This window comes from Mya arenaria, chromosome 13, assembly GCF_026914265.1.
Source record: "Mya arenaria isolate MELC-2E11 chromosome 13, ASM2691426v1".
Taxonomy (NCBI): domain Eukaryota; kingdom Metazoa; phylum Mollusca; class Bivalvia; order Myida; family Myidae; genus Mya; species Mya arenaria.
The window spans coordinates 63,961,081-63,976,841 of NC_069134.1; the positions used below are offsets into that span (position 1 = coordinate 63,961,081).

Below are 15,761 nucleotides of genomic sequence, written 5' to 3' on the forward strand. Positions count from 1 at the left end.
TTTTGACTATTTGGACAAGAACATGCATGTACCAATGGAAGAATTGTTTTTGTGAACTTACATGATCATCACCTTAATGCAAAAACTTAATATCTGCTTCTATTTATATGTGCACATGTTGAGTCATTGCTTTAAGGTGAGGAATTGAAATAAGTTTAAAAAGCAGGTTTAAAGCTGCACTCTCACAGATATACCATTTTTACAACTTATTATTTTTTTTTGTCTTGGAAAGAGCTCATTTTTGCGTAAATATCTGCAAACCAATGATTAAAGATTGCTGACAAAAGATCAGATCGCAGATTTTCATATTTTATATTATTCATATGTTTGAAAATTAATGTTTTATAGCTTAAAACGTTACTAACGGTTTAAGAAACATGCATAAAACATCAATTTTTGAACTTAAATAAAAAATCTGTGATCTAATTTTTGTCAGCAGTCTTATATCATGGTTTCCAAAGATTTTCACAAAAATTGGCTCGTTCCAAGACAAAAAATAAAAAAGTTGTCAAAACTTTTAACCTGTGAGAGTGCAACAGGAATTGTCATTGCTTTCAAAGGAGAATAAAATGCTTACAATTGAATCTACCATTAATATATGTGTAAAATAATAATTTTAATAACTGAATTAACGACAATTTTACAGCACATGGACATGCTTGGTTGGGGAGTGACAAACACCCTGGATGGTGAAGTGTACGAATCACGCACCACAATTGCAGTTCTGGAGGCTTTGGATAAGATTGACCAGACAAATATGTCCATGTACTGGATGGCACCTGAATCATATCTCGGAAATAAGGTACATATTTGTGATCTAACGTGTGTTTGCAGGGATCTCATTTGTTTCTGCTTTTTCCTACTTTTTGGTGAAAAATGTTGATTGATAAGTCAGTTTTTATCTTTATTTTTTTTTAAATTTGTTCACCGTTTTCCTCATGAGTGTGAAATGGAGCATATTTGTTGTTTAAAACATTTTCAACCTGAGATAGTTTGAAGGCTAAATCTTTTTATCACTTTTTAGTTTCATCTATTGTTTGAGGAAATACTGTGAAATAATTTGATTTGTATTCATTGGCATAATATTTCGTGGTTTATAAATTTCATTTATTTTTAGATATTTATGGATACAGGCTATTGAATTTAATGAGGTTTTGCTTGTAGGTGTTGAGCTACGGAGGATTCCTCCAATACACATTGATATTTGTGTTGCCAAGGAATGAAACCATAGCTACAGAAGCCCTGATAGAACCTGACCTTGTACTTGTTGGTAACCATGGTGATCGTGTGGAACATACTGCGGTCATTCAGCCGTACGATAGTTCTTCAACACAGATGTCTGTGCAGTTATATGAGGTAAGAGCATGAAAATAATGAACCTTATTTTTTAATTACCTTGCTTTATAATATATTCAATTTCTGTGAAATTATTAGTTTGTTGAATTTCAAGAATTATTTTTATTTTTGAGATATTATGTCAAGACTCTGTTTGAAAGTATTCACACAATTGAGCCAAATATTTATTATATCAAACCAATTTTACAACTTTTTCAAATATCTAGCAATTTTTATTGATTTTTTGTTTTGTTTTGTTTATTGTGAATTATTATTTTTAAATCCGGCATGTTGGGAACGCTTAATATTATCTGAGATTCTAATGATGCAATTTCAGCATTGTTTGACAGTATCACTGATTTTAATGGAATAGACTGATATATTAACATTACTGTGTTTCAGTACAATTTCCGGTACCCCGATGGCAAGCCTGTTGACCGTGAGGCATTCATGATGATCCTGGAGAATCTCGGAGCCATGCACATTCGGGGCTCGTATTACAGTCTTGTTGATGAAATAAGGTGCGACTCTAATGATTTGCACATGAATAAGATGTTAGAGATAAGTGTTTATTATGTTCCATTAATTGATAAAAATGAAGAAGATTTATATATGTTTTCCAAAATCTGAACCATGTTGCTAAAAAAGACATTTTATCTACATACGATTATTTGAAATCTTTATCAATAGTTATTAATCACTTTCAGACTGATGGAGGTGGAGCTTGATGTCGCAAGTGAAAATGGAACCGGAGAGCGTGCCATATCCGTGGAGCAGTGTCAGTGTCCTCGGGGCTACAGCGGCGCCTCATGTGAGGACTGTGCGGATGGGTACTACCGAGCGCGCAACTATCCTTTCCTCGGGACATGTGTGCCATGTGACTGTAATGGACATGCGGATAGTTGTGACCTGAGCACAGGAGTGTGCATTGTGAGTTGAAACCAACTGTTGTATGTTTTTAAGGTGGAATTCTGAACTGTATTTCTTCAGTTTCAGCTTCAGATCACTGCTTATAATGTTTGTCTGGTTACTATGATGACCCATAGATAGACACTTGTCACATTTTTCGGCATGCCCTTTTAGGATTTCCTTGACAACACTATTTGAGACCACTGTGAGCAGTATTTGCCTGATAACTATGACTACCCGTGTATAGATTTTCCATTTCTCACATTTTTGGGTATTCTCTTACAGGATTGCCATGACAACACCATGGGAGACCACTGTGAGCAGTGTTTGCCTGGTTACTATGATGACCCATACAGATCAGGATGTTCCATCTGTGGCTGTCCTCTACAGGTTGATTCAAACAAGTATGTGTTTTAGGGCCTTCGTTTTTGCTTGTCCTTAATGACAAAAAGAATTGTCATAGTTGTCATGTGGTTGTCCACTTTAGTAGTATTGCGGCTGAATGCAAATATGTAAAGTGATGGTCAACTAAAAAACTCCTAGTTATGTTTTGATCATTTATTATATATATATGTTATGATGTGATGCTATCTTATGTTATGATTTATTAAATAGATTGGAATATATCTTTGAATCTGGAAATAATCCAGTCTCAAATCTTTCATGAACATATATGTCTATACAGTTTTAAACTGAAGCAAAAGATTGCAAACTAATTTTGTATTCAATTTGTAACAATCTTTTATAAAACAGAGATTTTTGTTCACAGTTTTGCTGATCAGTGTCGAGTGAGCAGTGATAACATCCTACAGCGATGTGAGTGCTTTGATGGCTATACTGGAGACAGATGTGAAAGGTAAGTTGATTATTTTCGTAAAGGTCATCCTAAGGTTGTTTCGAATACCACAGTGGTCACCACTAATTCCTCATAGAAATGCATGAGTTCATTCATTGTGCTACACTCAACACATTAGTTACTTCCCTTTGCTCGCAGTTATCATGTTATGATGATCAAAATCCACGAACCACATTCAGAATGTTAAATTATGTTTTATTTTCATTTTTTATTAACTTTATGATATGAAACATTAATTTATTTAAAGGATTTAAACAAAATAATATGACAATGAGATAAAATAAATCAAATTTCTTTAAAAATGAATAGCTGAAATCCATTTACAGTTTGTACACGTAGACAGAGATCTACTCAGACTGTCCAGTCAGATTTCTTTGTAGGATATTTATTGAGTATACGTGTGTTTGGTTTGAGTTCACTATGGGGGACAAGTGTATTTTCTACTGGTACTGCCTTTTCCACGCACATATCGCCACCAATATGTTTATTGTTGTAACATCCTGTTGGACAATCCTTGTATTATAGTTTTGGTTAAATTACAAAAACATAAATGAACACAAAGGAGATTCTTCAGAGAAACACAAGTAATGCTACATTTTCCTTGATGTTGGCTCTTGTCTTTATATGTTGCTTTTATTGTCCAGATAATGTCCGTATTTGGAATTAATATGTTAAAAAGATATTCATCCACTATCCCCAAAAAACGAGTGAAGTAAAGCAAAGAAATCATGATCATTGCAGATGTGGGCCTGGTCACTATGGTAATCCAATGACGATCGGTGAAACATGCGAGCTTTGTCAGTGTAGCGGAAACATCGACAGACGGGACCCATATTCCTGCGATCACCTTACTGGCGAGTGTCTGCGGTGCGAAAACAACACCACAGGACCACAGTGTGAGCGGTGTCAAGACTGGTGGTATGGCGATGCCATTTCGGAAAAGGATTGTGCTGGTATGTTCATATTTACTTAATGATTGCCTAACAAATTTAAATGAAGAAAAAAATGTTTGTTTCAGTGAAAGATCACAATATCATTTTGCCTCGTGCACACCACAAGTAAATATTTTACTCATGGCTTTGCCACTCTTGAAATATAGCTTTTGGTGCTCACATGTTGAAATATATTTCGATCTTACACTGAAACAAACAATTTTCTATATAGTCAAAAGCCTAGCAGTGCTTAACTTAATAATGATAAAAAATTTTGCTTCATATTATCGATTTAATTTGTTAATTCATTACAGTGGATTATGATTAAGTATGGTTATCCCATGCCTGGCTTTATCTTCATTTTAGAATGTTCATGTGACCAGTGTGGTGCGCTACTGTGTGGAAGTCAGAATGGAGAGTGCTCATGTAAACCCAACGTGATCGGCATGAACTGTGACCAATGTGCTGTAAGTATTGTGCATAACCTTTAATTGAAATGTGCTTTCCAAAGCATCTGTTTTTAAGTGGAATATAAATAATTAAAATATGGAAATATCTTGGTACTGCCATGTCATATAAGAGCTTTATTGAAATTGTGAATTGTTTTAAGGTTAAAGTTTGATAAAAAGGTGACAAAATGAAGAAATCCATGGAGTGTGGTAACAAATGTTTTTTGGTGAATAACAACAACAATATTTTAAGACTAGAGCCATTTTTTAAAGCTGATAAAACAATAGAAGTGGTGATAGATTTTTTGAGTTTTATTAGCTCTACTGGCCAAAGGCCAGATGAGCTTATGCGATGGTAATGTGTACGCAGTATGTGTATCCGTGCGTTCGTGCGTCTGTAAACAATTGCTTGTGAACACGTTACAGTCTTCGGTTTTGATTGTATCTTGATGAAACTTGTACAGTATCTAGATATCCAATAGAGCCCTTGATAGTATAAAAAAAATGCTGTTTTGTAAACAATTAGTTGTGAACACAATACAGTCTTCAGTTTTGAATGTATCTCGATGAAACTTATTCAGTATCTAGATATCCATTAGAGCTTGGTTCCTTTCGAAAACCAGCCAGATCCGCCCATGCATGCCTAGATTATGGCCCTTGATAGTATAAAAAAATGCTATTGTGTAAACACTAGCTTGTGAACACTTTACAGTCTTCAGTTTTGAATGTACCTCGATGAAACTTGTACAGTATTTAGATATCCATTAGAGCTCAGTTCCTTTCAAAAAGCAGCCAGATCCGACCATGCATGCCTAGATTATGAGCCTTGAAAGTATTAAAAAAATCAGTTCGTCTGTAAACAATTGCTTGTGAACATGATACAGTCTTCAGTTTAGATTGTATCTCGATGAAACTTGTACAGTATTTAGATATCCATTAGAACTCAGTTCCTTTTGAAAACCAGCCAGATTTGCCCATGCATGCCTGGATTATGGGTCTTGAAAGTATAAAAAATGCTATTTTAAGCTTAGTCTATTTTTAGCCAAGACTACATGAGCGAAGTCTATTTTTAGCCAAGTTTTATGTAAAGTCACAATTGCTTTGAAGGTTTGTTCAAATTATGCCCCTGGGATCATTACTGCAAATATTTCTTACCCTCAGATTACCTTTACTTGGCACATATTAAAATAGTTCATGCAACTAATCTGCTTACAACAACGTGCAGCGTTTTCAGCTAACCAAAACACTAAAAGTGAACTATATATTTGTTGCCTATTACTCAAACGTACATGCTCTGGATTGAAAATGACCACAAGAGCCATGCCAGTAGAGCATAGGCCCTTTTGGGCCTCTTGTTTTTTTTTACCAAAGGTTCTTCATGTACAATTAGATAAATATGTAATCTAGAAATCTATTGTTGCAGCCTGATACATGGGGCTTTTCTGAGTGTAACGGATGTGTACCATGCGGATGCGAGGAAGCAGCGATCTCAAGCCAATGTGATCTTGACAACGGCACATGTTCGTGTCAACCGGGCGTGCGTGGAGACAGGTGTCAAGCGTGCATACCTGGACACTGGAACTACGGGTCTTGGGGATGTGACAGTGAGTCATGTTTACTGTAACACTCATAATAAGTGTAAAAATTTGTATTGGTCGAATAGTAATATGCACACACATAAGATTAAATTATCATACTTGTTCGTGAATTAATGGCCTTAAAAAATAATGGTTTCCATTTTTTTTTAAATAATGGAACTTTTCGTTTATGGTACTGCAGAAGACCAAACTACATGTATTTTTTGAAGAGTTTAGTGTAATCACATAGATCACGATTTCATGGATTCTTTGAACATTTCAGTGTGTGATTGCGAGTTTGATGGAGCAGTGACTTGTGACCCAGTTGATGGAAGGTGCCAGTGTCTACCAGGTGTTACTGGTTCTAAGTGTGAGCAGTGCTTGGATCGATGGGTGCTGATCCCACAGGAGGGGTGCCAGGGTAAGTAAATGCAGTTATCAGTTGTAAGAGTGTGTCCGTGTTTATCAGGTGTGACTGGTTCAAAGCTTGAACAGTGCTTGGGTAGATGGGCGCTGACTCACAGGATGGGTACCAGGGTATTGCAGTTATCAGATGTAGGACTGTCAACCAGGTGTTACTGGTTCTAAGTGTGAACAGTGCTTGGATAGAAGGATGCTGATCCCAGAGGAGGGGTAACAGGGTAAGTAAATTCAGTTATCAGTTGTAGGGGTGTGTCTGTGTTTATCAGGTTCGATTGGTTAAAAGTGTGAACAATGCTTTGATAGATGGTGCTGACCCACAGGAGGGTTGCCAAGGTATTGCAGTTATCAGTTGTAGTAATGTGCCAGTGTCTACCAGGTTTGATTGTAATAAGTAATTTGTTGTTTCAAACATCACTTTTAGTGTGTTTTGAATTTGACATGAGCTTGCAGTGTGACATATATACCTACATAAATTGAAACATATACTTACACATCTACTTGCAGTTGTGACACATACTTTAGAAGTGTAACACACACACACACACACAGTGTCTAACGCACACACTTTTAGAGTGTGACATATAAAGTTTCCAAGTTCTACAACTTTACTTTCAAAGTTTGATGCATATACTTTCAGAGTGTGACACATGTATTGACAACCTGCTTGATGACCTTGAGGTCCTGGAAGTTGATGTGGAGAGTGTGAAGGGCGGGCTTGAAACTGTCTCCATCGGTGTGGAGGCCATGAAGAGACTGGACAGGGCAAACGCTTCCATATTCACTCTGCAGGTATTGTAAAATCATAGATGTTTGTTGTGCTTTAAGATTTTTACATAAGGCTCTCTTTTAATTGCTCTTATAAGGACTTTTAGATGAATGTGAAATTAATGTCAAAATCATTCTAAGGATATTCAAAAATATTTTAATGAGATCAATTGTCATGAAAAGGTTAAATTTTGAAAAACAAAACAAAACCAAAAAAAACCCCTTGTTTTACAAAGGTACTGGTACATTTTTTGGTATGTAAGAAATTGCCTTGTATTTATAGCCACAGGTCAATTCAGTGCTGTACGAGTCTGAGAACATCACACTGGAGCCAGTATCTCTGGAACTTCAGCAAATGGAACTGTATTCTAACACCATTAGGACCAGGGTAAATCACTTGTCTTACATGCGTTTAATAATTATTTTCATAACATTAATTTTATGTATTCTTTGATTATCCATGGCGATGGACATGTGGTTAGTGTATCAGACTCAGGATCTTATGGTCCTGGGTTTGACACCCAGTTGGAGCTTAGGCTTTGTCAGGGTTACATCCATTTCAAAAAAAGGTAAAGTAGGTAGGCTTTTTTTTGTTTATTTTTTTTTATTATTAGGCTTTATATAAAAATGTTTTCATCAGTGGAGAATGGTGTTTTTTTACAAACTGACTATAAAAACAGTAGGGTCAGCCCCTATTTCATAGGTAGGGGCAGGTAACCCAAACCAAATGTATTTTTATTAGGCCTTGGACAATGTTTAGTAATTGTTATCAATCAGGAGTGGTAAATGGCTTTTAATCATATGAGCCTTATAAGATTTTAAAACTTTGACCATTGCTATGCGAAGTAAAAACAATTATTTCTTTATATATGACGGAAAGACTTTTGGCTTTTCATCTTTGTGCCATTAGATAGGAACACATTTGTTGTTTGTCTGCTTGACTCGTCCCTGTAGGTTCTGGTGGTTCAATAAATGAAATATATAATATGTGTTTGTCTGCTTGACTTGTCCCTGCAGCTTCTGTTTGATCAATTAATGAAATATATAATATGTGTTTGTCTGCTTGACTCGTCCCTGTAGGTTCTGTTTGATCGATTAATGAAATATATAATATGTGTTTGTCTGCTTGACTCGTCCCTGTAGGTTCTGTTTGATCGATTAATGAAATATATAATATGTGTTTGTCTGCTTGACTTGTCCCTGTAGGTTCTGGTGGTTCAATAAATGAAATATATAATATGTGCTTGTCTGCTTGGCTTGTCCCTGCAGCTTCTGTTTGATCAATTAATGAAATATATAATATGTGTTTGTCTGCTTGACTCGTCCCTGTAGGTTCTGTTTGATCGATTAATGAAATATATAATATGTGTTTGTCTGCTTGACTTGTCCCTGCAGCTTCTGTTTGATCAATTAATGAAATATATAATATGTGTTTGTCTGCTTGACTTGTCCCTGCAGCTTCTGTTTGATCAATTAATGAAATATATAATATGTGTTTGTCTGCTTGACTCGTCCCTGCAGCTTCTGTTTGATCAATTAATGAAATATATAATATGTGTTTGTCTGCTTGACTTGTCCCTGCAGCTTCTGTTTGATCAATTAATGAAATATATAATATGTGTTTGTCTGCTTGACTTGTCCCTGCAGCTTCTGTTTGATCAATTAATGAAATATATAATATGTGTTTGTCTGCTTGGCTTGTCCCTGTAGCTTCTGTTTGATCGATTAATGAAATATATAATATGTGTTTGTCTGCTTGACTTGTCCCTGCAGCTTCTGTTTGATCAATTAATGAAATATATAATATGTGTTTGTCTGCTTGACTCGTCCCTGTAGGTTCTGGTGGTTCAATTAATGAAATATATAATATGTGTTTGTCTGCTTGACTTGTCCCTGCAGCTTCTGTTGGATTAATAAATGAAATATATAATATGTGTTTGTCTGCTTGACTTGTCCCTGCAGCTTCTGTTGGATTAATAAATGAAATATATAATATGTGTTTGTCTGCTTGACTTGTCCCTGTAGCTTCTGTTTGATCAATTAATGAAATATATAATATGTGTTTGTCTGCTTGGCTTGTCCCTGTAGCTTCTGTTGGATCGATTAATGAAATATATAATATGTGTTTGTCTGCTTGGCTTGTCCCTGTAGCTTCTGTTGGATCAATTAATGAAATATATAATATGTGTTTGTCTGCTTGACTTGTCCCTGTAGCTTCTGTTGGATCGATTAATGAAATATATAATATGTGTTTGTCTGCTTGGCTTGTCCCTGTTGCTTCTGTTTGATCAATTAATGAAATATATAATATGTGTTTGTCTGCTTGACTTGTCCCTGTAGCTTCTGTTTGATCAATTAATGAAATATATAATATGTGTTTGTCTGCTTGGCTTGTCCCTGTAGCTTCTGTTTGATCAATTAATGAAATATATAATATGTGTTTGTCTGCTTGGCTTGTCCCTGCAGCTTCTGTTTGATCAATTAATGAAATATATAATATGTGTTTGTCTGCTTGGCTTGTCCCTGTAGCTTCTGTTTGATCGATTAATGAAATATATAATATGTGTTTGTCTGCTTGGCTTGTCCCTGTAGCTTCTGTTTGATCAATTAATGAAATATATAATATGTGTTTGTCTGCTTGGCTTGTCCCTGTAGCTTCTGTTTGATCGATTAATGAAATATATAATATGTGTTTGTCTGCTTGGCTTGTCCCTGCAGCTTCTGTTTGATCAATTAATGAAATATATAATATGTGTTTGTCTGCTTGGCTTGTCCCTGTAGCTTCTGTTTGATCAATTAATGAAATATATAATATGTGTTTGTCTGCTTGGCTTGTCCCTGTAGCTTCTGTTTGATCAATTAATGAAATATATAATATGTGTTTGTCTGCTTGGCTTGTCCCTGTAGCTTCTGTTGGATCGATTTATGAAATATATAATATGTGTTTGTCTGCTTGACTTGTCCCTGTAGCTTCTGTTGGATCGATTAATGAAATATATAATATGTGTTTGTCTGCTTGGCTTGTCCCTGTAGCTTCTGTTGGATCGATTAATGAAATATATAATATGTGTTGTCTGCTTGACTTGTCCCTGCAGCTTCTGTTTGATCAATTAATGAAATATATAATATGTGTTTGTCTGCTTGGCTTGTCCCTGCAGCTTCTGTTGGATCGATTAATGAAATATATAATATGTGTTTGTCTGCTTGGCTTGTCCCTGTAGCTTCTGTTGGATCGATTAATGAAATATATAATATGTGTTTGTCTGCTTGACTTGTCCCTGTAGCTTCTGTTGGATCGATTAATGAAATATATAATATGTGTTTGTCTGCTTGGCTTGTCCCTGTTGCTTCTGTTTGATCAATTAATGAAATATATAATATGTGTTTGTCTGCTTGGCTTGTCCCTGTAGCTTCTGTTTGATCAATTAATGAAATATATAATATGTGTTTGTCTGCTTGGCTTGTCCCTGTAGCTTCTGTTTGATCGATTAATGAAATATATAATATGTGTTTGTCTGCTTGACTTGTCCCTGTAGCTTCTGTTTGATCAATTAATGAAATATATAATATGTGTTTGTCTGCTTGGCTTGTCCCTGTAGCTTCTGTTTGATCAATTTATGAAATATATAATATGTGTTTGTCTGCTTGGCTTGTCCCTGTAGCTTCTGTTGGATTAATTAATGAAATATATAATATGTGTTTGTCTGCTTGACTTGTCCCTGCAGCTTCTGTTGGATTAATAAATGAAATATATAATATGTGTTTGTCTGCTTGACTTGTCCCTGTAGCTTCTGTTTGATCAATTAATGAAATATATAATATGTGTTTGTCTGCTTGACTTGTCCCTGTAGCTTCTGTTTGATCAATTAATGAAATATATAATATGTGTTTGTCTGCTTGACTTGTCCCTGCAGCTTCTGTTGGATTAATAAATGAAATATATAATATGTGTTTGTCTGCTTGACTTGTCCCTGCAGCTTCTGTTGGATTAATAAATGAAATATATAATATGTGTTTGTCTGCTTGACTTGTCCCTGTAGCTTCTGTTTGATCAATTAATGAAATATATAATATGTGTTTGTCTGCTTGACTTGTCCCTGCAGCTTCTGTTGGATTAATAAATGAAATATATAATATGTGTTTGTCTGCTTGGCTTGTCCCTGTAGCTTCTGTTTGATCAATTAATGAAATATATATGTGTTTGTCTGCTTGGCTTCAATGGGCTCTTTTGGGCCCTTGCCTTGTGCCCTAAACAGGGCCCATTTTTGAAGTTTCAAGTACTAGGCTTGTCCCTGTATTTATCATTGTATTATTGTCCCTGCAGCTTCTGTTGCATCAATAAATAAAGAATTACTGTTAAGATTTGCCTTAGGTGTCATTAGCCATTTATATATTTGCAATCTTTCGATTGTCTGAATAAAAAAGAAACACCACTATATATCAGTTATTCCAAATTTCCAGTCGGAGGCGGCAATTGCTGATGCTGAAGATCTAGTGGACGAGGGTAGACTGCTGTATGAGAGTACTGATGGTGCCATGAATCTTGGCTCTGAGAGTGAGAAGGCGGCTGCAGGTATATACATGAACTTTCTAAGCAGGGATATGATTTGATGAAGATTTGCAGATTTCCTTGGGTCTAATAGCTCCAGAGACAAAAAGGAAATATAAAAAAAAATATTTAAAAAGTTATCTGGTTGCTTTTGGTTGTTACTTCAATTGTTTGTTGACGCTGCAGTTTGCTTTAAATTTAAAGCAAGGAAAGCCCTCAAAAGGGCTTCATAAAGCCAGTTTTGCTTCTTCAGCAGGGAGCTTCAACCCTTTGACACTCATTGGGGGCCTAAAGCACCGACCAAAGCCATTGTCAAAAGGGTTTCAGCTTCGAGATTAATTACATCCCTGCTAAGCACTTATCGTGCACTGGGCATTAGCAAGTAGATGAGGGATTTTATGCAGAAATCAATGGAAGAACTTTCTGTACTATGATTTATCTCCTAGAAAGCTGATTTTTTTTGCCCCATTATCAAATATTAAGAGCACTAGATCTCATATTGAAGCTTGATTATTACAAATATTTCTTCCAAATCCAGATTATGTGATGTTTGACATTATAAAATTGTAGAAGAAAAATAGGTTTAATTTTTTTCCTTCCAGCTGCTATCAGCTACATCAATGGCGTCTTGCAGCAGATAAACGAGGGAATCAAAGTGACAAACATCGAGACATACATCACCCTATCAGAGAGAATTATTGGCGAACTTGAAGCCCGAAACTTCACTGGACAGAATGACACTCTTGCTAGTGACATTGAAGAAGCTGAGATGTGTATGTGGCTTGTTTATTGCATACTAATAAATATTTTATGAAATCGCTTGGAACCCGAGAGAAATTTAAAATTGTTTTGTGCAAAATCTTAATAAATTACAATCCCTATGTAAAGCTGTTAAGTTCATTTTTTAGTTTCAAAATTAAAGTATTTATAAAACACGTCAATGCATCTGCTGTTGAAGAAGAAATGCAAAGCATAATATTTCAAATATTTTGTGAGTAGATGTTTGAAATCAAGTTTATTAGTTAAAAAAATAGTTTGAAAAATAGAAAGTAATAGAAAAACAAACATTGTTTGAAAACAAATAGGTAAAATGTTTTGAATTAACCTTGTTGCTTCATGCAAACTGTCTTAAAGAGTTCCCCCTGATATATTTTTTGTATTACAGTACTGGAAGGTGTAAAGGCTCTACAACTGACACCTCAGAATCAGGCCACTTTCCGTGACACAGTCTCTGATGATATTGATGAGGTCAACCGGCGGCTCTTAGATCTACAGGTAACATTGATTTAATAAGTTGTATGGTTTAAAAGTAATGAATGGAAGGAAGGCCCTACCACTGACGCCTTTGAGTCAGGTATTGTGCGTCACAGTGTCAAATTATATTGACGTGGTCAACCGACAACAGACAGTTACATATAAAGTTAGATGTATATTATCTGTAGTTTCCAACTTTACTCCTTATTATAATGAAGGTAATGCACCTAAGAAGGCATGTCATTGAAATTGCTACAACTTGTGCATTAGAGAAATATGACCTTCTTGGACAAGGTTTATGTTGTTATTTATGAGGTTAATTAAAAAGAAAATAATTGAATTAATGAGAACTTACTAAATTACCAAAGTCTCTATAAGAACAGAACACAAATGCATTTTTCAATTTTCGCTTTTCAGGTAAACAGCGAGGATTCGGAAGCTACGACCACCAAGGCAAAGAGCATTCTTGCAGAACTAATCCTCAACACAAATCCAAAGATTGAAATGAGCGTCGACGAGATCTTACTCGGGGAAGATTTGACTCAGGAATCCCTTGAAGAGTCCATGCAACAGCTCAATGATTCACAGAACAACCTAGATATGGCTGCAGAGGAGCTGCAGGTAAATGTGGAGTAGTACAAGTCTGTCTGAACCATTTTTCCTTTCATTCCTGGATTTTGCATTGCCATAATGGCAAGAAATAATGATTTTTATGCCCCAAAGGAAGATCTTCATTGCTATTTTCTTCCCTTTTTTATATACTGACATTGTTCAAAGCTCAATGTCACATTCGAGGGCACTCTTCACATACTGTGACAGCTCTTGTTATTTGAGTGAAGCTTTTGTTCTATCATAATGTATACTGCTGATTTTTAGCTCGACTATTCGAAGAATATGGAGAGCTATACTACTCACCCAAGCGTTGGCGTCCGCATCACACCATGGTTAAGGTTTTGCATGCAACCACACTTAGGTTAATATCTCAACAACTACTTGAGGTATTGCATTGAGGCTTTATACAATGGTACTCAACCATCCAACCTACTTTATTAACCAAGTAAGATAACTCTTAGTTTCATTTAGTGCAAATAATAGGCCTTTATTATTCGACTTAAAAATTCTGGTTAAGGTTTTGCGTGCAAGCACACATAGGTTAATATCTCAGCAACTACTTCAGGTATTGCATTGAGATTTGATATAATGGTACTCAACCATTCAACCTACTTAATTTACCAAGTTAGATAACTCTCGTTTGCATTAAATGCAAATAATTGCCCTTTATTATTTGACTTAGAAATTCTGGTTAAGGTTTTGCATGCAAGCACACATAGGTTAATATCTCAGCAACTACTTGAGGTATTGCATTGATACTCAACCATCCAACCTACTTAATTTACCAAGTTAGATAACTCTAGTTTGCATTAAATGCAAATAATTGCCCTTTATTATTTGACTTAAAAATTCTGGTTAAGGTTTTGCGTGTGAGCACACAAAGGTTAATATCTCAGCAATTACTTCAGGTATTGCATTGAGACTTAATACAATGATACTCAACCATCCAACGACTTAATTTACCAAGTAAGATAACTCTAGTTTGCATTAAATTCAAATAGTGGCCCCTTTTTTATTTGACAAAGAAATTCTGGTTAAGGTTTTGCATGTAACCACTTTTAAGTCAATACCTCAGTGAATACATCATGTATGGCATTGATACTTTACACACAGGCTCCCAACCATTTAACCTTCTTCTTTAATCAAGTAAGATAACTCTATCTTTCATATTATAAATTTTTTGCCCCTTTGTTATGAGACTTAGAAATTCTGGTTAAGGTCTTGCATGTTAGCACACATAGGATAATATCTCAGCAACTACTTGATGTATTGCTTTGAGACTTTATACAATGGTATTCAACCACCCAACATAATTGAATTACCAAGTTAGATAACTGTATTTTGCAAATAATGGCCCTATATTTTAAGACTTAAAAATTCTGGTTAAAATTTTGCATCGAACCACATTTATGTTAATATCTCAGCACATCATGTATTGCATTGAAATCTAATCTAACAGTGATCCATGCATGTTTCACCAAAACTTTTCAATCCTTACACTGCAAAGCGGTGGAATAGTCGAGCGCGCTGTCTCTGTGACAGCTCTTGTTCATTTCATTATTGACCTGTCACCAAAGCAATTATTACAACTCATTGAGATCGTTTGGCGATGGTTTCAGTTATCAAAATGGTTAATGAAACCATGTGATTTTTAAAATATAATCCTATCATTGGTTTATTGATAGATTAAAGGACAACTGGTGACTGGTCCATTCTTCAGATTTCTCTCCCTTGCAATAAATGAAATCGTAACAAATACATAAAAATGATAGAGAATTAGACATTTACAAGCTTGGCTATGTAAAATTACAATTTCAGTACAGGATTTGCACACTTGTGAAAATTTTGACCACTGTTGAAGAATATATTAACATTTCAATTTCCATTTTCAGAATCTGTCTCGTGTGTCATCCATGTTGATGCAGGGAAGGGCGGCCCTAAAACAGTTTACGGACATCTACAGTGACCTTGACCAGTCCGAGATCTATGTTAACCAGACAGCTGACCATGCTGACATGCTCAATGAACAGGCCGCCATCTTGGAAACGTGGGTAGAACTTGTGTATAGTTTGAACTTCCGTTATATGTATTTTTAGCTCA

The 15,761-nt window shown here is 35.4% G+C and overlaps 1 protein-coding gene across 1 annotated transcript in view; it reads left to right on the top strand.

Annotated features, from left to right (window-relative positions):
• LOC128213970 (laminin subunit alpha-like) overlaps positions 1-15,761 on the top strand; it is a 63,491-nt gene that overhangs the window by 28,922 nt on the left and 18,808 nt on the right. Inside the window, exons 30-46 of the mRNA XM_052920109.1 lie at positions 647-802; positions 1,165-1,356; positions 1,738-1,856; positions 2,043-2,265; positions 2,530-2,648; positions 3,014-3,100; positions 3,842-4,053; positions 4,399-4,499; positions 5,905-6,085; positions 6,342-6,479; positions 7,119-7,270; positions 7,530-7,634; positions 11,708-11,819; positions 12,398-12,568; positions 12,961-13,070; positions 13,467-13,670; positions 15,554-15,708. Coding sequence (XP_052776069.1) covers positions 647-802; positions 1,165-1,356; positions 1,738-1,856; positions 2,043-2,265; positions 2,530-2,648; positions 3,014-3,100; positions 3,842-4,053; positions 4,399-4,499; positions 5,905-6,085; positions 6,342-6,479; positions 7,119-7,270; positions 7,530-7,634; positions 11,708-11,819; positions 12,398-12,568; positions 12,961-13,070; positions 13,467-13,670; positions 15,554-15,708 — 2,537 coding nt within the window. The remainder of the gene's footprint in view (positions 1-646; positions 803-1,164; positions 1,357-1,737; positions 1,857-2,042; positions 2,266-2,529; positions 2,649-3,013; positions 3,101-3,841; positions 4,054-4,398; positions 4,500-5,904; positions 6,086-6,341; positions 6,480-7,118; positions 7,271-7,529; positions 7,635-11,707; positions 11,820-12,397; positions 12,569-12,960; positions 13,071-13,466; positions 13,671-15,553; positions 15,709-15,761) is intronic.